Here is a 22405-nt window from a genome sequence, read left to right on the forward strand (position 1 = left end):
AAAAATCTCAAAAAAGAAATTATTCAGATGGAAGTTTGATGATTTTCAAATGTAGTGAAACATCATGACTTATTTAAGTTAGTTAATCAGTTGTTAAGTCCCTTGTATTTTGAATGGGATGAAAGTACAAGATTGTTTCTACAACTGGTGCTTAACTATTGGTTTTCTTAAAGGAGTTTTAATATCGTTATGGTCGCTGCTATTTTTTGGGTGAATCTGATGCTTTGCGGTATTTGGGGAAAAACGATTCTCAACTTTTGGTTATTAGCTTGATTGAATTTTACAATTCCTGCTTGTGTTCATTGGTTATTGTCAATCTTATTAACTTGTTCAATGCTTTTATACATTAAAGGTAGAAAGTTCCTGGTTCTTTTGGCAATAATCTTATTAGCTAGCCTAATGATCAGTTCTGATGGGTAATCTCTGTCTAGAAACGTGCATCATTTTTGTGAGTCCATGTGAAAACACATTATCTTCACTGACTAACCTTGACAATCTAATCATCTGACCATCTGCAAAGTTCTAGTTCTGCAATAGCAAGGTATAGAATTATGTTCAAATGTATTTAAAGAACTGAATGAGGTAGAGAAGTAGGAAGTGAATGAAGAAACATGCATGTTAGTTTGGTGCTGTGTTATTTTTGAATTTAAAGTTTTGCAGGAAGTCTGATATACATTTCTTGTCCTAATGCTAAGCATCCTGTTTTTTTCAAATTAACTGTATAATCAAACACATTCATTTGTAAAGCTAACATTTATCTGCTGTTGCAGAAGTCCATGGCCAATGAAATCAAAAGGTTTTACTAAGACATAGATATATATATATATATATATATATATATATATATATATATATATATATATATATGTTTCACTTGTGACACAGGCAAATTTACATTTATACAAAAGTAATCAAACTTTATTAACACATTAACAAACATTATACTTCAAATATATTGCTATATATCATATAACCTAAGCAGCATTACATAAATTATTCAATTTCTGCCAATTTATGCAGCATTGCACACACAAACACCTTCCAGAAAACTTGGTTATGTCCCTGCCAGGACCCTACCTAATCCTGATTCTATCATCTGTCTCTCCCACTTTTGTGCAGTAAATATTTTGTCTCCGCTCTATTTAGGTAATGCTCTTGAACTATATAATCTGTATGGAATGAATCATTCTTATAACATTATAATTATTCGTTTGTTATTATGTTACTTTTTCTATTTTTTATACTTATATAAAACTGTGCTATCTTACTATGTTTGTATACTGTGAAATTGTCTTTGTTACTCTTTTATTAACCCATTTTTGTAAAAGTAGCATTATTTTCTTGGAGCTTTTCTCCTCGGGACTCCACTGAAAATGGGCTTGTGCTCAGTTGGACCAACCCAGTTGACAAATGTGAAATAAATCAATAAACAAGAAACATCTTTATTAAATCATCACTTGATATAAGCAATCATACTATAATATAAATTAAAACAACCACACCAACACAATCGTTTTGCATTTTGCATCACAACCGATACTGACACACACCCAGTTGCAGACATTATACATCACTTATAATTTACTCAATCTGCCTTCTTTTGAACCTCATTCACCCCTATATGTTATGTTCCCACAATGCCCATGTTTTTCCTATGTAGTTTGCTCCTACCCTTTTCAAAGGATCTCAATTCCAATTGTTTTATCTGTATTACTATATTCACTACTTCTAATATAATTGGTTTAGACCATTTTCTGGTAATTGCTTTTTTGGCAGCCACCATAATTAGACACAGCAAGGCCTTACCATGTCTGGGCAATTCTGATTCTGTATCATAGCTCAGAAAAAAATATCTTCCTCATCAAAAGAATCCGCCCACCCAGCATCTATGACGGTGCATCCTGCAGGGAATCTTTAAAGTCTTCCAGCTCACCGCACTCCCAGAAAATATGTTCCCAAGTATCTCTTTCTTCCCCAACACACCTTCAACATTTGCTGTCAACCTGAGGAAAAATTCTCTGGAGTCTGCTTGTGGAATAAAAATATCTATGTAAACATTTCCAAACAAAAATCCTAAATCTTCCAGATTTTGTTGCATATTGTTCATTCAAGTAATATTGCAAGAGAAGGTCACAAAAGAAAACAAAATTTTCATTTTGACCTTACCACTCAGTAGACCATGAACTTTATTAAGATGTATAAAATAAGTGGAAGAGAGGCTTTTTCATAACCAGCAAATAATATGTGAACACATGCATACACAAACACTTACACACTCATAAAAAAAACATGCAAACAGAAATGTTCTTTATAAGCATACATTAGTAAGGTGGTGCAAGAATGTGTATCTTTCTTCCTTGCCCAGTGTTAGTAATGGATGTTAGCCTTAACCCTAAGTCTAACCTTAACCCCGCCACTTACCATATCCTTAGACCTTACCAAATAAAACAAAACCTTTCCATAGCATTACCCCTTTACAGACAAATTTATCTGAACATTATGGTAGTCTTGGCTTGCAAACTGCAGAAGGCAGTTGTTTTCTTTTTATAATGTCTTTCTTTTTTGCAATATTTTGGGTTTTTGGTAAAAAATTTTTCACTGGCGTTTTTACATTTTGAACAATTGTAATTTAATCTACTACTGGACATAGTCTCAAGCAGAGCTGTCATTAATTAAATTAGTTAACTAAACATCAGTGCAAGTTTTGTTAAAGGTCTATAGAATCCATTATAGCTAAATAAATATATGCATAAATAAAAACACAAAGAAACCAAAATAAAAAAAAATAAATAAATACACTATAATAGAAAGTTCACTGCGGGGATCACTCCAGTGGCTCTACTTGATAGAGGCACTGGGAACTAACGTCAGGTGGCACGATGCCAGGGCACTTCTATGGCTAGGCTTGTAAAAGCTCTAGGGCTATTAGCCTAGTACACACCTATGAACCTTTGAACCTATGTAATGCATTTGCAGTTACTCATCAAATGTGTATACTCAAATAGTACCATCATGGTTCATGGAATTGTACTGCAGTAATTATAATGTATTTTGTAGTTTTTAATGGAAATGTGCACTATTCTTTTGTAGCAATTACAATGTAGCATCATTGGTTTTAATGAGTGTGCTTTTTAGTGTATACTAAAGATTAGATGCATACCAGTTGGTATTGTGGTTGTGTAGTATTTACCATTAATTCTGTTTGTAAGAGGATGGGTGTCACTATTAACTCCCTCCACATAGGACCATAGGATCAGAGGAGGTTACTAAGCTAGCAGATCTAGGGCCCTTACAAGCTTAGCTAAGTCCAACCCCTGTTCCCAAGAATATCTAGGTATTAAGCAGTACTAAGTCAACAACTACTGCCCCTGTCCAAGAGAGACACAGGTGAAATGCCCAGGGTGAATTTGTGGTTTCCCATCCAATCATCCAAGTTACGCTCAAATAGGATCAGAGAGGGGCTCTGCTTCACCTGAACTGGAAGTTTGTTCCAGAGGAGATGTAACGTCTGTGAGACATATCTGTCTCTCCAGCAAGTCCTGTTGATGTTGCTTACTAGGTTGAGTTCTCTAGAGTGAGTGCATCCTATACCATTTGATTTAAGAATGTGCAGAATTTCCATTAGCGCAGTATCTGAGATTGCATTATATGCAAGGCAGAGGTCACCTCTGAGTAGTCTGTAAGACACAGAGTATAGTGACAGTGATTTTAGTCAATGTATAACATATGCAGAAGACCCTGAATTTTCTTTGTAAGAAATCTTTGAAGTCTTTCCAGTTGCTGCAAGTGCCTGGTAAGGTATATACCAAAGATAGCATTGAACTAATTGGCCTGATGAGTGAGGAGTACATGGGGGTTATAACCTCTTTTGTTCTGCATCCAATGCCCTTACCTATGAGGTGGGTGATCTAGAAACCCTTTCTTACCACTGTGGAGATGTAGTGGTCAAAAGAAAAGTTGTTGTCAACCTCTGTGCCCAAATCTCTCACCACTGATTGTTTGCTTAGCATGTTGTTATTAATGTGGCAATCTATAGGGAAATCGCCCTTGCCAAAGGAGATGATAATGCATTTTTTGCATTGAGTTTTAGCCCATTGGCACCAGTTGTTTGTCTGTGTACACCCCTCTTTTAGAATATAGACATCATCTGGAGACTCGATGACTGCACCCAGTTTGCAATCATCAGCAAACTTTGTCAGTCATAGGCCTTTTGCTTTAGCCTGTACATCCAGGAAGTAGATTCTAAACAATAAGGGCCCTAACACCGATCCCTGTGGAACACCACTGGTTACGGGTCTGCTGGTGGAGGTAGAGTCACCTATTTTGACTGTATGCATTCTATTCGTGAGCCAATTTACAACCCACCTGACAATATATGGGTTGATTTCCAGGTGGGTCAGTTAACAATGATGTCTGAGTTGGGAGTAGTGTCAAAGGCCTTGGTCAGGTCCAGATAGGCCATATTTATTATTATTTATTTATTTATTTAGGTATTTGACATTTGTTGACTGGGATAGTCTGACTGAGCTAATGCCCTTTTTCAGCGGAGGCCCAGGGAGAAAAGCTCCACATTACAAAGATTAATAACAAAATTGTATAACTGCAAATAGAGATTAACAACAGATTATATGACAAATATTCAAAACTTCAAAGTACAACACATAATTCAGCAACTTCTGTTACTGTTACAAGACAGAAGACAGCAGTAAAATAACAGTTTAATAAAAAAAGTATAGATGTTTAGTTAAGGAGCAGGTAATAGGAGGGATCAGGTAGTTAAGTAGTTGGACTGTTATTGGTATACGACTGAGAAATTTAGGAGTTACTGAAGCTAGAGGTGTAGTTTATGCATGCATTTGCCTTCATCCAGGGCTTTGGTGATTGTCTCAAATAAGTGCACTAAGTTCAAGAGGCAGGATCTCCCTTTAAGAAAGCCAAACTGGGTTGTGTCAAGCATTTGGAGGCCTCCTATTTCTTTGTGGATAAGTTCCATGATTATTCTTTCCATAGCCTTGTAGATTAGGCTTGTCAGGCTTATGCATCTATAGCTCCCAGGGTCTGTGGAGACACCTCCTTTATGTAGCGGGATGGCGGCTGCTGTTTTCCATTCAGCAGGTACCAAACCAGTGCTTAGACTGTGGCTAATAAGAGTACCCAGTGGTGCAGCTATTTCCTGTTTTAATCCATTTAGAACACAGCCTAGGATATTATCAAATACTCAACCAACCACCTCGGCTGAAGAAATAATTTTAATAATACAAACTAAGGTAAGTGCTTTCGTGCCAGCTGCACTTCATCAGACCATACAAAATTATAATAAAACCTCATCTTAAATATATTCCAATTAAGAACATCAATTAAAGATTCTATTAAAATCTATTTTGACTCATTCCCTCCAGTACAGCTCTTTTGAGTGCGTACCTTTAACTCCTAGTAGGTGTGGCTTAAGCCTTTAAAAAAATGAATTTATCACCTTATAGTTCTAACAAACACTCATTGACAGAAGCCAGATATCAATACAATTGTGTTTGCAATCATGTATGCTTCAAGATAAAATATTCTGATACCTTGTATGTTGCATGGTTTTGGAATTATTAATGCAAATATGAACAAGGAATATTTGACACCTAGAGGCACAGTAGGAGGTAACTGCAGAAATGCCTGGAGGCATACTTGGCTGTAATGAGTTACCATTAGTAACCACAATAACCTAACAAAAGTTAATGACATAATTTTCTTTCTTTGACTGCTGGTTTCAGTGGTACACTACCATTAAGGCCATATCCTTTGTCTGCTTGTAATAAAATGATCCATTTCATCTCACTACTCTCAGTTTTATCAGTTATACTACCTCCTCTGATATCATCATCAATTAATTGCAGAACCATAAACACAAAGCTATTTCCTTTGTACATTTGTATGTGCTTATTCAAAGCAACACTTGCTATATCCCTTCTTATATCTCCTAAATGTTCCAAAATCCTCTCTTTCAAATTCCTGTTGGTTTTCCCAACATAGTTCATAGTTTCATAGGTTGGTACTAGGCTATCAGCCCAAGGGCCTATACAAGCCTAGCCATAACAATTCCCTGGATATTTCTTCCTACAATATTTACTTCCCTGGACCCCTGTCTAGCAGGGTGACTGACATGATCCCTGGGGTGAATTTCCTATCTCCCATCCAATCGTCAAGGTTCCTTTTGAAGAGGGCCAAGGAAGCCCTCTGCTTGACATGTATGGGCAATCTATTCCAGAGTATGGGGAGTCTCTGGGTCAGAAACCTATCCCTCCAGCATGTTTTGTTCATTGTGATGACAATGTTTAGATCCCTGGAGCGTGTGGCTCTGAGGGTTTGGGATTTCTTTAAGTGGAGCATGTCCAACAGTTCAGAGTTTGACATGGCCTTGTACGTTAAGCAGAGATTGCCTCTGAGTAGATGATATGCCACAGAGTATAGCTGGAGTTGTTTTAGATGGTCAACATAGGGCATCTGCTTTAGGCCTGTGATTCTTTTAGTGAGGTATTTCTGCGGCCTTTCCAGCTGTTGCAGATGTCTTGTGAGGTACATACCAAATGGGGCATTGTACTCTATAATGGGTCTAATGAGGGATGAGTACAGTGGGACAATGACCTCCTTTTTTCTGGATGAAAAGCCCTTAGTGATGAGGTGTGCCACATAGAAGGATTTAGCCCTTAGTGATGAGGTGTGCCACATAGAAGGATTTCCTGACTGTTGTGGAGATGTGGTTATCGAAGGTGAGACCACTGTCCACCTGTATCCCTAAGTCTCTCATCACACTTTGGATGTTTAGTGTACTGCCACCTATGTGGTAATTCATGGGTACATGTTTTTTCCCAAAGGGGATAACTATACATTTCTTGGCATTAAGCTTGAGCCTATGGCTCTGCACCAAGCATCTGTTTCTGTAAGGCCCTTTTGTAGAATATCCATATTATTTGGGGATTCATTAATGGCTCCCAGTTTGCAGTCATCTGTGAATTTTGTTAGCCAGAGTCCCTTAGTGCTGCCCTGTACTTCAGAGAAGTAGATGCCAAACAAGAGTAGTCCCAGGACTAAACCCTGAGGTACTCCACTTGTCACTTGTCTGGAGCTGGATTTGGAGTCAGCTACTTTTACAGTCTGGGTTCTGTCAGTAAGCCAGTTGGCAACCCATTGAGTGACGTGAGGGATTTATGCCCAGCTTAGTAAGTTTATCTATGATTCCAGAGTGGGGGATGGTGTTGAAGGCATTGGCAAGGTCCAGATAAGCTGTGTAGACCACCTTAACCTCATCCACAGCTCTGGAGAATGATTCGAAGAAGTCAGTCAGGCTCAGGAGACAAGATTGGCCCTTCACGAACCCAAACTGGGTGGGGTCCAGTGTTTGAAGGTTGTCAATGTCTTTGTTTATAAGTTCCATGATAATGCGTGCCATGCCCTTGCAGATCAAGCTCGTCAGACTGATGGGACGGTAGTTCCCAGGATCCAAGGTGGATCACCCCTTGTGGAGTGGGATAACTGTAGCTGTGTGCCAGTCAGTGGGCATGAAGCCTGAGGTGAGGCTATGATTAAACATGACACTTAGGTGAGGTGCTAGTTCATTTTGTAGTTCATGTAGTACACAGCCCAGGATGTCATCTGTTCCCATGGATGCTGTTTTCTTAGCTTTGGAGAGTGTGGTTTCTACCTGTGTGGCTGTGATTACTGGAATTCGGCAATCTTTTGGTGTTGATATGGGCTCTTTAGGGGGTGAGAGGGGGGGTGAAGCTGGCACTAAATCGATCTGCCAGGATATTGGCAGTATCCTTGGGATCAGTATATTTAATGCCATTCTGTTGTAGCTCAGAGCAGATATGAGCATTGCCATTTAAATTCTTGACATAACTATAGAATGCTTTGTGGTTGTCTTTGTAATCTTTGGCAATTTTATTTTCGTAATTGCCTTGGAGGATTTTATGAGGGATTTCAGCTTCTTACTGAAGCTGATAAGGGAGTTTTTCCATCTTGATAGTAACATAGACATTCTCTGCATGTAGTCAAACAAACTAAATTCCTAGTTTTACAGTCTGCATATATCTTAGGTGAGTACTCTAATTTAGTTACTGGGTGAACAAACAAGTTTTTAGTGGTATGGACCCACATGCTTTACAAGTCCTGCATGGGAATGTACCTGCTCTATCTGAAACGGATCTCATTTTCTTTCTTTTCTTACTATAACACAGTATTCTTTTTAATGACAATCCATTTTTAAAACAAAATCTAGGAGCATAACCAACCACTTTTCCCAGCCCCTAAGAGGGAATTTACCAAGTACTGCTTTGAGTAAGCACATAAAAATGTACAAAGGACATAGCTTTGAATTTATGGTTCTGCAGTTAATTTATGATGATATCAGAGGAGGTAGTATAACTGATAAAACTGAGAGTAGTGAGATGAAATAGATAATTTCATCACAAGCAGACAAAGGATATGGCCTTAATGGTAGTGTACCACTGAAACCAGCACTCAAAGCAAGAAAATCACGTCATTAACGTTTGTTAGGTTATCGTGGTTACTAATTGTATTTAATTGTTTTTGGCTTGGGAGATACTAGGTGGAGACCAGGTGGTAGGGATGCTTTGGGGTACACGTGATGGGGACAGTGGGGAGACCTTTTCACTGAAGCTGTCAGCTAGCAGTTGGCTATTTCTGTGGGTTCAGTATATGTGGTGCCATTTATAACCAGTTCTGCACATATCTGGGTTTTTCCTTTAAGGTTTCTGACATAGCTAAAGAAGGCCTTATGGTTATTCTTAGCTAAGGAGGCTAATTTGAATTCATAGTTAACTTTAGAATGCTTTACAAGGTGTTTCATTTGCATGTTTAAGCCAAGGAGAGAATGTTTCCAAATCAAAGACTGTTTCTTTCTGCTCCTGGATAGCAATTTCTTTCTCTTATTGTATAACCTGTTAATGGCAGATGCCCACCAGGCAGGCTTGTTCTTTCTTGAGGATATTGTTTTGATCCTATCGGGTACAGCTGAGTCAATACATTTGTATAGATGCTTATACAAGACATTGGTGTAAATCCCAGTATAGGTGTCCATGCCATCAGTAAGGGCAGGGATGCGTTCGTGTATTAGGTTGTAATTGGAGAAGTTTTATAGTATAGTTGCTGCTATTGGGGGGGGGGGTCAGATGTTATTGTTACTTCTAATGAGACTGATTTATGATCAGACTTCACTAGGGTGGGCCGCATGCATGGTGTGGGGCAATGATACCCATGATCATGAACACCAGATATTGAACGTTTGGGCCCCTTGTGGGGCTGTGAATCATTTGGTCCAGGGCATTGGAGTTGATGAAATCCAAGAACCTTCGGGCAAGTGTGTTAGAACACATATAATTTACTCAATTTATGGATGGGTAGTTAAAGTCACCTAAAAACATGGTGTTTGATTGCATCTTGAAAGATTCTAGTAGATCTAAGTATGCAGCATGGGTCCTGGTTCATGGAGGGTGTCACAAAAGGAAATATTGTCAGCCTAGCTATCTGGAATTTTGTAAATAATTATATGTCATTTATGAATATTAACATGATTTATATAGAAGTGTTACAAAAGGGAGATACTGCCAGCACAGCTGTCTGGAATTTATAAATGGTTATGGGTCATTTGTGAATATCAACATGATTCATATGCTTGTTTTACAAATATATTAGAACTGTATATCATATAAGATGGTTTGTACAGACATGCTGATGAGATATGTTGTAGCATACTCAGCTTAAAGATGTATCCACAGTGTATCCTATTGGAAGAGAACAGAAATGTATATACACTATTGTAACTGTGTAAATGTATATATGTTAACAGTGGGAACTGGCACATAGAAGGTTAACTTGCAAAACTTCAGAAAAATTGTTGAAATTAAATAATTTTATAACTGCACCATAAAAGATGGTTTCAATGCAACAGGAGACTTAATGTCTAGAACTAGAAGTTTTTTGTATTGTCTTTAAATGTGGAGGACTGTAAATTATTTTACAACTTCCACCATTTGCCTTAGATCTAAGAGAAGTCCTTGTTTATGTATTTTCACAGAGAGATCCTAAATGCTACTATCTGTAGTGGGGGGTTTTACCTGGGATAGTTATATGATAAAAAGTGATGTCATGCTGCAAGTATCCCAGCAGCAATACTTTAGATATACGTTTAAGAACTTTCTGAGAAAGGGTGACTGTGCATTTTGTAATTTGTTTTTGACCTGACAGCATCAGTTGAAAGACCCACTCACCACATCTGGCTTGCCTGACTCTGTAAGTAAGTTAACGATGGTACAGTAATTTATCTTAGATACAGACATAAATATAATGAGATATAGCTTAGATGTTTTCTTTATTTATTTGAGACTGTCCTGCAATGTTGTTTTAAGCATTTCCTATGATTTTGAACTCTAATGTAACTGCATTTATTTATTAGTATCTTTTTCTTTTATTATTTATTTATCATTAAATATATTTAACCTATCATTGAGGCTGATATTTGTGAGACATATTTATGTTCTGGGAGCACTTGCATATTTATTTGGTGACATTGTAGGTCACTCCTAATACCCTTGCTCTTAGTCAAATTACCATTTGGATTTATAGTAACATTACTCAGTAATATTGGACACCCTTTGTTAAGAGCCTGAAAGTAGCTGATAATGAGTTGGCTGATGGCAGTAATAACTACCTTATAGTCTGGGCAAAAGGGGGTTTAGCAAGTGAACCTGTGCCAGCCTTTCCCAGGTGTGCATGTGTGTGTTTTTATGTATATTTCAAATCTCAAAGACCATGTGTGTCAGCTATTTGGGCAGGGATACAAAGCACTGGTTGGACAGAGAAGGTGCTGGAGGTTTTGGCTTGGCCACTCAGCTGAGATTTCAACTCTATAGCTGTGCCAGTGGTGAGTCTTATTGGGGATTTGGAGAAAGAGGGTGAAACCAGCCCCAGACTTACTGTGATCTCTGTGTGCTCTTAAGGGGAATTGCACTTTACTGTGTGTGCACTTCTTATCCTCCCAGTGTGTATGTCCCCCACTGTTGCCAGTGCTGAGGACTGAGGCTCCTTGGTTACTGGGCCAGTGGTGGGGCATCACAGAGGAGGTCCTATAACTGACAATAACTTGGAGAGAGGTCTTACCTACAGTCAATTGGACCTGGATTAGTTCAAGGGAATCTTGTTTTATCTAATCTAGAGGTGTATTTATCTTTGTTGAATATTGATACTCCACCTCCTTTAGTTCTCACACTTTCAGTTAGAAGTCTGAATGTGTGGAAAGCATTATAACCTGGTATGGCCAGAGTGCTTTCCACGGCATTGAGTCTGTGGTTGCTTTGAGTCTTTGGTTGGTTAAAGGGGGTGTCAGCGCCTCTTACATAGGGAAATATGAAGGTGAGACAGGCAAATATAACTGGCTCTGGTATTCTTAAATAGAATGTGTAGCATAAAGCTGTACTCAACTGACATGTTACCCCAGTGTCCTAATCTTCTGATTTACTTCAGCATAGTGAAGCTTTAAAGCTGTGCCAAAGACAAACATCTTGAGTATGAGTCATTGGATAGCTTCAAATGGTGGATGCACTTAGAGCAATTTATTTACCTTTGAATCTATAAAATAAATATGCAAAGGATTCATATGTCAGCATGATGGCTAAACTAAGATAAGATATGGGATCCACGTTTTGTTTAATAACATATACAAGAAAGATGTAAGAACATCAGAAATTGACAAAAAAGAAGATGATAATCTGTGAGAAAAGATCACAGTACAAGTATGAAGTTGTGAATGGGACACAGAAGGCAACAACGGATAATGACGGGCATAGAAAATGTATGAAAAGAGACAATGGCAAAAAGGACAGAAAAGCTTTTCTTGTCTATTTTTTTTACAAATTTCATCACTATGTGCTGTATTGATCTAGTCCCCCACCAAGGTTTACAAATGTCTCCTATCTGCTGTCCTTCCCTGTCAGTAAAGTTTGTAGACTTTCATTGTCTGCTTGTTGACATAATATGGACCCATGCTTCCTAAATTCTGATACTGTAAATAAAGGATGTATTTCATTAAACTTAGATGTATTAAGACCTGTACTATACTGTAGCCACTTTTTAAAGCAATCACGCCCAAGTAATTTCAGTGTCACTGTTTCATTTAAAAATATGTAACCTACTATATACAGAATCTTAAAAAGTTCCTAAAAACACCCTTAAATGGGGGTCAGAGATTTTTGCAGTATTGCATCCATCTGAGAAAGATCAAAATACCCTGGCCATCTCATCTTCCTACATCATTTAATTGAATACACAGGATACCCTTGTTCACTATGATGCTTTTTATAGGTTCATTTGTAAGTACTAGGCTAGTTGCCCTTGTGGGCCATTTTAAGCCTAGACAATTTCCTTTTTTATTTTAAGCCTAGACAATTTCCCTTTTTTGTTGGAAATAACCTATCCCATTTGGTTATAGATTGGCCGTGATTGATAATTATATATTACCCATAATGAGAATAATAAGGCTCATACGACAGATAATTTGAGGGGACTAATGCACGGGGTAAAGCATTTAGGCACTGTCTCTGCCCATTAGTACTATAGAAGGCAGTCCTGGGTACATTTTCTGTTTACCATCCTTAGCTTTATGTTGCACTTGAATATGGACAGGAATGAACTTTTTTATGTGGATGGGGAATCTGTTCCACAACAGCATTACCCTCTGTGAGATATACCTGTTCCCCAAACCATTCTGTTGATTTTCAGTAGAAGTTTAAATCCCTAAAGTGAGTATTTCTGATGACATTTGACTTGCTGATGTGTAGTAAATCCATCAGTGATGGATTGTAGGATGACTTGTCTGCCAGAAACAGGTCACCTCTTAGCAGTCTGTTGGATATCAAGTATAGTGGCAGGGCTTAGTGTTGGTTGATGTAGACATGTTTTTGGGGGTATCTCTGTGGGTGTTCCAGTTGTTGCATATGTCTGAACACATATATGCCAAAGGGGCATTATATTCAATGACTGGACTAATGAAGACTGAGTAAAGGGGGCAATGACATCCCTAGATCTTGACACCATCCCTTTGTTCATAAACTGTGAAATATAGAAGGACAATCTTACAACTGTAGACATGTTTGTCAAAAGCTATGTCACTTTCCACATAATGTACCAGATCCCAAAAAACTGTGTCAGCTCTTAGGGGGTGCATTGTCAGTTTGGTTGTTCCCTGGAGTAGATGACTTCTCAAAGAATGCAATGATGCATTTTTTGGCATTTAGTTTTAGTCCATGATTTTGGCACAGTTATATATTTGTGACAAACCTTCCTGTAAGATGGATATGTTATATGGGTTATCAAGGACTTCTCCTAGCTTGTAGTCATCTGCAAACTTTTTAAGCCAGTACCCTTTTGTATTGGCTTTTACTTCAGAAAAGTAGATGCCAATCAGGAGAGGCCCCAGCACAAAACCCTGGGAAGCTGCAGTGGTGACAGGTCTCATTGTGGAAGTACCTTCCCCAGTTTTGATTATTTGCATCATATCTGTGAGCCAGCTGGCAATCCAGCTGGTGACATAGAGGTTTATTCCCAGTTTATTTAACTTTTCTACTATGTCTGAGTGGGGAATTGTGTCAAAGGATGACTAGGTTGAGGTATGCTCTGTGTGCTGTTTTGCTTTCATCCATTGCTTTGGTGACCTTTTCAAAAAAATCTACCAGGCTGAGTAAGTATGAACTGCCCTTGACAAATCTAAACTGAGATGGGTCTAGTGTCTGGAGAAACCATATGTCCTGACTGATTAATTCCATCAGAAGATTGTAGGTTCGTGTCCTACCATGTTCACCAGGGGTTGGGAGGGTGGCCTAATGGTTAAGGTGTTTGCCTTACAAACACAAGGTACAGGGTTTGAGTCTCACAGGGGATAAATGGCTAGGCTTAAAATGGCTCGCAGGGGCAGTTAGCCTAGTACTAATCTATGAATCTATGAGAAGTCTTTCCATCCTTTTCTCAATAATGGAAAGTCATTTTGTAAATGAACATTTCTAGTATATTTGTGGTTCTTTACAATTTTTGAATGTTTTCCTACATCTGTTCAGCAGCACTTCAATGCATGAAAAAATGTGGATAGAGGACTGTATGCTGAGGAGCTGAATAAAATTCTTAACAGAGACATTTTCGGGCTATTTCTCACCAATATGTATTCAAGAAGGGAGGAGGTAGTGTACATGGTGCAGATATCACCACATGGTTAGGGATGTTTATTTTTTATTTGTTTGTTTACTTTTGTTGACCATAAAGGTCTGACTGGGCAGTGCCCATTTTCAGTGGAAACCTGGGGAGACAAGCTCTACAAAATTACATGAATTCATAATTACTAAAAATTTTTTACAGCAACGTTTATCAAATCAGGTTCAGTGGCAGCACTTTATAAAAGTATATTCAGTGACAGCATTTGTACTATTTTGTAACATGAAATAAAAGTATGTTTACAAGGTTAAGAATTGCTATGTTGAGGAATTATAGGCAAAATAGTTAACATTAAGGATGTGAGGTAGACGAGATAGGAACAGTGGCAGTGAATGAACTGAGAGAGCAGAGGAAAGTGGATAATGTTATAGTTAATGGTTGGAGAAAGATTTATAGCTAGGAGATGGGCATTAAAAAGTATAGGGTCTTATATATATATATATATATATATATATATATAGGGTCTATGTCAAATAAACGAATGCTTGAAATGTTGAAAGTCATATGGTCAAGACCATATGATCGACATTTCAAGTGTTCGAAGGTTGACTTTAATGGCGCCGTACAGTGCAGAATGGGAGAATTTCCCTTTTCTGCACTAAAGTACAGTCTCAATGTTGGTATATTTAAGTAGGGGGGGTGTGGGGGTGCAGAGGGGCTTGTCCCCCTGCTCGCATCGTTAAGGTATGTTTTTTTCTTTTTTTTTCTTTCTTTTGTTATATATTCAAACTTTCAAATATCAACCATATGGTCTTGAACATATGGTATTCGACATTTTGAAAGTTCGAATATATAACATAGACCCTATATATGTAGGTGGAGGCAGAAAGCGAGTATAGGATGAAGAGGAAGTCTGAGTTCAATCAATGAAAAAGACTGTGGGAAGACTAACCCAGTGAGCAGGGTGAGCAGAGCCAGGATTTGTTTCGATATTGTTTGTGCAAGGCTTTGAAGCTGATATCTTTTCTATCTGTTTAATATATGCAGAAATGTTGTTCCATAGTTTTGACCCATGGTGTGAGTAAAGGAAATTTCCAGCAGAGTTGTATGATTTACTTTATAAATAGTAGATGTTTATTGCTAGAACAAAGGTCCCTAATAAGGTGATTAGTCCAATAGAGTGTTTTTTTAATACTGGGAATTTCTGAGGAGAGAAGAAGATGTTATGAGCCATTTTTAGTTGTGAGTAAGTTGGAATGAGAATTCAAGTCAGTTCAGTTGTTTGAATGATAGTTAGTAATGTACTTCATAAGAAAGGTGGCTGTGAATCTAGCTACTTTACAGTAGTATGAGAACACTTTAGATTTATAAGTATTGAAGATGGTTATTATAAGAGGGATAGCATTAAATGATGTGTGGAGAAGTGTCTGCCAAATATTTGACACTGTACAGGAAGCTAAGTTTTTCATGAATTTTATTAATAGCTTGTAGCATATGATGGTCAAACTTAATGTTATGATCATTTATGACTCCTAGTAGTTTAGTTTTGCTTGGTGTTTTGATTATTGTGTTTTTGCATGCAGTGATGTGAAACGCATGCTTCTGTTAAGGAACTGCATGGGAGGAAGAACATAAGTTGGGTTTTGTTAGGGTTATGGAGGAATTGAGTTTTTATGCCAAGATTCAAAAGCAAGGAAGGAATCTTGGATGATCTTCTGAAGTTTAGTTAAGGAAGGGGCAGAGCAGATCAGGGTTGAATCATCAGCTTTTTGTATACAAGCTGCAAGTGTGGTTGTGGCGTGAAATTTATTTGTGAAAATGTTAGACAGGAAGGGGACAAGTATAGAGCATTATGGAGCATCAACAGAGACTACTTGGAATGGTGAGAGATCTTGTTGTCATGCAACTGCCCATCGGCAACTGAAAAGGTAGCTGTGGAGCCAAGAAAGAGAGTAAAGCTTGAGGCACAAGTCAGAAAGTAGAGTGCTTTATAATCTTTAGGCATGCACTAATATCTGTGCCAGGCATGGGTTTATTTCAAAGGATTAAATGGACAAATTATCAAAAGCCGAGACCATATGGACAACAATTCAGTCCATCAAACCATTCTGGCTAAGATCACCATGCAGTGAGGACCAGGGAATTTGCCTTTTTACTCACTGTAGTGCAATGTTGGAGTTGGTATACATAATTAGCAGGGAGTGCAGGAGGCTTGCCCCCTTCAAATGCATTGTTTCTGTTGTTTGTGGGCATTGGTTAGGTTTGAGTTTTTAGTCAATGATCTAAATTGTCAACCATATAGTTATTTTTAAGTTGATAATTGAATGACTCATATATGTAAGAGTAATACTCCGCAAGCATTTTAAATTGATTTAACTGCTACACTTGTTTCCCTCTAAAAATATTCACAAAGTTAAACATTTTGATGACAACTCCCAAGAACTGAAAAAACATTTGTAAACAATAGTGTTTCCCCACCCCATTATTTATTATTTGTCTCACTGGTTTAGCTGATAGTATCCTTGTTGACATTATTTCATTGAGTTTCTGTGGAAATGGCTATGTGGGATTTATTTCTGTTTTAACATAATTTGTATTTGTGCAGTGTTTTACTTTTGAGCACAGTATCTTTAGTTTTACATCTTAGGTCAAATGATGTGTGTATGCGATTTGACTCCTAACTTACATCATATGTCTCAACTTTCCAGATTTCTGAAGAATGTCCAGATTTTTGTCTCATATTTTTGGTCTATTTCTCACTAAATAATGACATACATTTGAGTTTCAGATTTCAAATCATTCAGAAAATGTGTTAACACAAACCCAGTTACTGTAGCAACTTTCTAAGTTTATAAGAGAAATATTTAAAATCTGCCCTATTTTTGGGTCTTTGTACTCCCATTTTGTCAGGCTTTGTCTAGATTTCATGCACTAAGAGGTTGAGAGGTATGCTTACAGTGTTGGATTTTTTTTTTTACTATGGTAGCTGTTTTTGCTTCATGTTATTTACTCCCTTTCAGCTTCATCATGATTTTTTTACCTTCCTGAACATATTTTTTACCTTATCAAGTAATGTAGTTGCATTTTAGGTTTTAGTGTTTTATTACCATAAAGTATCCTGATGTGTTTAATTTGTGTGAATGTCCTGATTCCATTTTATTTTTTCTATTTTACTTTTTATCATTTTTATGCAGAATTTGTAATGCATTTCACTTGGGAATGTGCAGCTTTAGTATTTGCTGTTGTTTTTTTATTGATTTACTGGATTGTTTTTTTATTTTTCATAGTTTTCCCCAGCTAAATGACTTTTCAAGGTTGTTGTGGTTTGTTGAATTTTGATGCCTGTGAAGGAGTAGAAATCTATAAGTGAGTCTAAGGTCCAGGTGGCTTGTACTAGCTTTTTTTCCATGCATGAAAAGAAATAGACACTGGATACACAGGTACCTACCTAATGATATGACTCGTCATTTCTACTTGTTCATTTTATAATTATGTTTACTATGTGCATTTTACATAATACTATATTTGATGACCCATGATAGCTTGAGAGGGATGCAGATATGGAAATTACAGTTTATCACATGGCCTTTCATTGTAGCACATAACATCTAAGCATAAAGATTGCAGGTTAATGCTCTAGTGCTTCAGATCTCGGTTTGCCGCAAATTTTGTACTTTCTGTTTCAGTCAAGGAAGAGGGAAAAAGTTAATTGCATGGCTGTTTCACACCTTTTACTTTTTCTTTAAGTTTATGCAACCTCAAGATACGGAGGGTGATGGCAGAGTCTGGTATTACAGCGGAGCTTGGTTCTCATTAAAAATTTTTTTTTTTTCAGATGTTCAACAATATCTTTAATTCAGATTATTTGGGTTACAAAATTACATGAGTGTTTATATGTTTTAGCTATAATTATTTATGACTTAACTGAGATGAGATTTACCATAGCAAGTAAAAACTAATGTCTTAGTCATTTGGTTATTTTAAATATGGTGCAATTAATGATGCACATATAAATATTAATTTCATTTTAATTTTGACTACCACTTCTGGGATAATTGGAGCAATGACACCAAACATCTGTGACTCAAATACTGTTTTAATACATAATTTTATATTTCTTTTCATTATAGATATACATTTTCTACTGGCCATAGCAAGTAAAAACTAATGTCTTAGTCATTTGGTTATTTTAAATATGATGCAATTAATGATGCACATATAAATATTAATTTAATTTTAATTTTGACTACCACTTCTGGGATAATTGGAGCAATGACACCAAACATCTGTGACTCAAATACTGTTTTAATACATAATTTTATATTTCTTTTCATTATAGATATACATTTTCTACTGGCCTCGTGCATTCCAAAGTAAACACTTTCAGTGAAAAAAATCCCACACTGTGCTTTTCTTTGAAGGAAACACAAATCACTTCCTTCTTTAATGCATTCCACCTTTTTCTTGGTATTTGTCTCTCACTGTGTTTGTCAAAAATCTTCAACAGAAGATAGAATAAGAAATGTGATTATAATTAAATATATTTATTTATTCATAGGTCTCAAAGGAGAAAAAGGAGAACCTGGCCCCAGGGGACCAGTAGGGCTCACTGGACCACAGGGCACGAAGGGTAGCAAAGGAGACAAAGGTATGTAAATGGATTGCATTGCAAGAACAGAACTTCTTAACCAGGTTTATACATGTGTTAACTTAATTTAAAAAACAACAAGAAAATAATCAGACAAGGGTGTAACCAAACAGCAGCATACGTTATGGGTCAGCAGTACTACTGTACCATGGGGGACACTCAGAATTCATCAGGGTTTTAACCAAACAACAGCATACGTTAAGGGTCAGCAGTACTACTATACCATGGGGGACAGTCAGAATTCATCAGGGTGTAACCCAAACAGCAGCATACGTTAAGGGTCAGCAGTACTACTGTACCATGGGGGACACTCAGAATTCATCAGGGTTTTAGCTGACAGCTTTACATGATACTAGGACAATGAGCTATGGAGTGTGCACATAACACACTGTAACGTTGTAACGTTGTCAACTGTCTTGCACTGTAAAGTAGTATCAGGTAATAAGTGTTTACACATACTTTCCGAGAACAGGTCATGCTTGCTGAGCACTTAGTGTACAGGCTGTTCCATGTCATATTTTAATGAAAACATATTCTTTCTAACCATGACAATAATGGCGTGATTCTTTAGACTATGTCTGGTTCTTTATCCTTCCATTCAGTATCTGTTCTTGTGCAGATATTTTAATAGATCACTTTATTTGTTCCTTCTACCACTAACAGATGGCCCCACTATTTATGGGGCCTCCACTGGAAGACATTCATATCCTTTTGCAACTTAAAGAAATATTAAGCATAGACTTGGGCACACTACTGCATGCCAAGGGTAGACCTTGTATGTACCCTACATGATCAGCAAAGAAATAAATCTTGTGAACTCTGTGCATTCTCAGAGACAGCATTCCTAAACAGCTGCTGTTAAAAATATCACAATGGCTACAGCATAAATCAAGTATAACAGGAATTCTATTTTAGAACAATAGCAGTTTTGCTAAAAAGTAATTTTCATCTTAAAGATTTATACTAAATGGCACAAAGTTTAACAAACAAGCTGCTCTCCTATCAAGTGTCCTCAAGAAGGAGTCCAAGAAAAGCAAGAATATTAAATGGCATAAAACAACACATTAACAGTGTATTTTTCCTTCTTTTGCAGAGTCTATTGTCCCCTTTAAAATGATCCTCATATCAACACATGATTTAGCTATGTATTTGTATGCTGTTTAGCTTTCCAAGTGCAGAACATTTTGGGTTTGGATAAAATCTCACAACTTTTTTTTAGATATTTGTCTGCATATTTGTTAACATTTTCTTACTCATCACATTTTGATTGTTTTTTTTTCTCCCAGAAAAATAGATGTCATAACAATGTGTTTGTGGCCCTTTTTTTTTCTTTACTTCCTACTGGGTCCGAAACACATATTGAATCTCTGGAGACTCACAACTGTTTTACTGCATACTTGTTATTTGGATGTGCCTTCTCAAATTCCATCCTGAGCTATAAAAGTACTTAGTCTTGGACAATTTGCATCTCTTTTGCTATTTAATTTATGAGTAAAGAAATATAGCAACAGTGCTAGTGACAAAATTAGACACTAAGTGTGAAGAGGTTCCTGCAACTAACTGATTCCTCGGTTTTATGAATGCAATTTAAGCATTGTTTTGCAGCTGGAAAAGAAAGGGTTTATTACATAATATTTTAATCATGCCAAAAAATAAAAATCCGAGATTGCCACTGGAAGAAAGTTTTAGACCTTCTGTATAGAGAGTTTCAAAGTAAGTTATAACTCAGATTGCTGCCACTCTAAGTAAATACAGACTAGATCTCACACAGGAGAATTGGGCTTGATAATCCCTTCTTTTGAACATATATAGTGCATTGTGGGAAGAAGAAATGAAAACAAAATCATGTCAGAATGTTTGTCCAATCAGATCACTTAGTGTTAGAACAAAACAAAATTAAGAATAACTAATTATGGTGTGTCAGGGCAATTAGTAAAGCACAGAAAATACATTTGTGTAACAACCTACCATAACAATAGATGTCCTACTGATCACTGTTACAGTATTCTAAAGAGATTTGTTTTCTCCACTGATGTCCAGCTGGGGTACCAAAGCTTAAATCTTCCCAGGATAATATGCCTGACATATGACCTCAACTTGTAAGTATGGGGTATATAAGTAGATATATGAGTAGAAATCCCCAGACTATCTCCAAGCCAGTGGCCTTAAGACATCTGAGAGAGAAAAGTAATCAGCTAGGAGGGGGTATTATAGGTGATAGAGGGCCCTCCTCCCTTGGTCCTATGGTCTGCCAGAGCAGTTTGGCAATAAGGAGAAGAGGAGGGACTTCAAGAAATTGGAAAGGAAGGTGGAAGAAATACTGCAACAGTGATCAGTAGGGCATCCATTGTTATGTTAAGCTCTTACAGGACTGTACTATGTCCTGACTGAAATCACTCTTCCAGTATTCAAAACAGGCAGGTGAGTCACAGACCTTAAGGGGACAGAAGGATGGGTCGCTCAGAAGGATGAGAACTGTCTAAGAGTCCAGACAGGATTGACCTGGCAATGACAGCCCTCGACTTGGCAAAGGCATCTATTCTGCAGTCTTTAGTGAAAGTGTGCACAGAAGACCAGTTATCAGCTTTCAGAATGGTTATGGAATCCACCTCTTTGTAAAAAGCCCCCAAGGAGGCAACTGCTCTAGCAGAATAAGCCCTCGAGAAGCAGGGCAGGGATATACCATAATGTAAGCAACAAAGGGCAATGGACCTAGAAATACAGCTAGCAATGGCTTATTTAAACAATGACTAATCCAGTTTAGACTCCATGAAATAGTTGGCCTGATTTCCAAATACACTTAGTCTTATCCAGAATCTTAGTTGTCTGTCTACATATAGTGAATGAAGAACTCTCACCCCTGTTCTGTTGTTTGGAAAAAAAGTAGGCAGGTTGATGGCCTGTTTGAGCTCACTCATTTACCACTTTTGGCATGAAAGAGGAGTTAACCCTCAGCAAAACCCTGTTCTTGTGCAAAATAAGAGAAGGTGGGACAGCCATGAATGCCTGTAATTATGATACTCTGCTAGCAGAAGTGAGAACCAGCAACAAAATAATTTATAGGAATTTGCAGAATTTGAGACTAGAAGAATCATCTGACTCAAAAGTGGCACAGATATGAGATTCCAAGGAAGGGCTACAGGTTTCTTGGGGGGGATGATTAAGTGTTACACCCCTTTAATAAATTGTTTGACCTCAAGACTGGACATAACAGGCAGGCTGAGTGAGTGACAGGATGAAATGGCTGAAAGGTAGACTTCAACAAAGGACTAGACTAGAGCTTTCTTCATGAACTCACACAAATAGATAAGAGGAACGTCTGACTTTGTAGGGTCCTGATTGTTTCCATGGGACCATATAGAAAAATCTCTTCCATTTGGCTATGTAGAAATTTCTTGTGGTAGGTCTCCTTGCCTTCTAGAGATACCAGAACTTTTCTTCAGAAAAAAAGGTGTCTGGAAGGGATCATAGTTCTTTCATCCACAGACTTAGGCTGAAGGATGAAGCAGTGAGTCCTTTTGTTGTGTGATCAGGTCCACTCTCTGGGGTACTGTG

The 22405-nt window shown here is 37.5% G+C and overlaps 1 protein-coding gene across 1 annotated transcript in view; it reads left to right on the forward strand.

Annotated features, from left to right (window-relative positions):
• OTOL1 (otolin 1) overlaps positions 1–22405 on the forward strand; it is a 444489-nt gene that overhangs the window by 336164 nt on the left and 85920 nt on the right. Inside the window, exon 9 of the mRNA XM_044070939.1 lies at positions 18761–18850. Coding sequence (XP_043926874.1) covers positions 18761–18850 — 90 coding nt within the window. The remainder of the gene's footprint in view (positions 1–18760; positions 18851–22405) is intronic.

Source organism: Protopterus annectens, chromosome 4.part1 (assembly GCF_019279795.1).
Source record: "Protopterus annectens isolate FY-2018-M chromosome 4.part1, PAN1.0, whole genome shotgun sequence".
Classification (NCBI taxonomy): Eukaryota; Metazoa; Chordata; order Ceratodontiformes; family Protopteridae; genus Protopterus; species Protopterus annectens.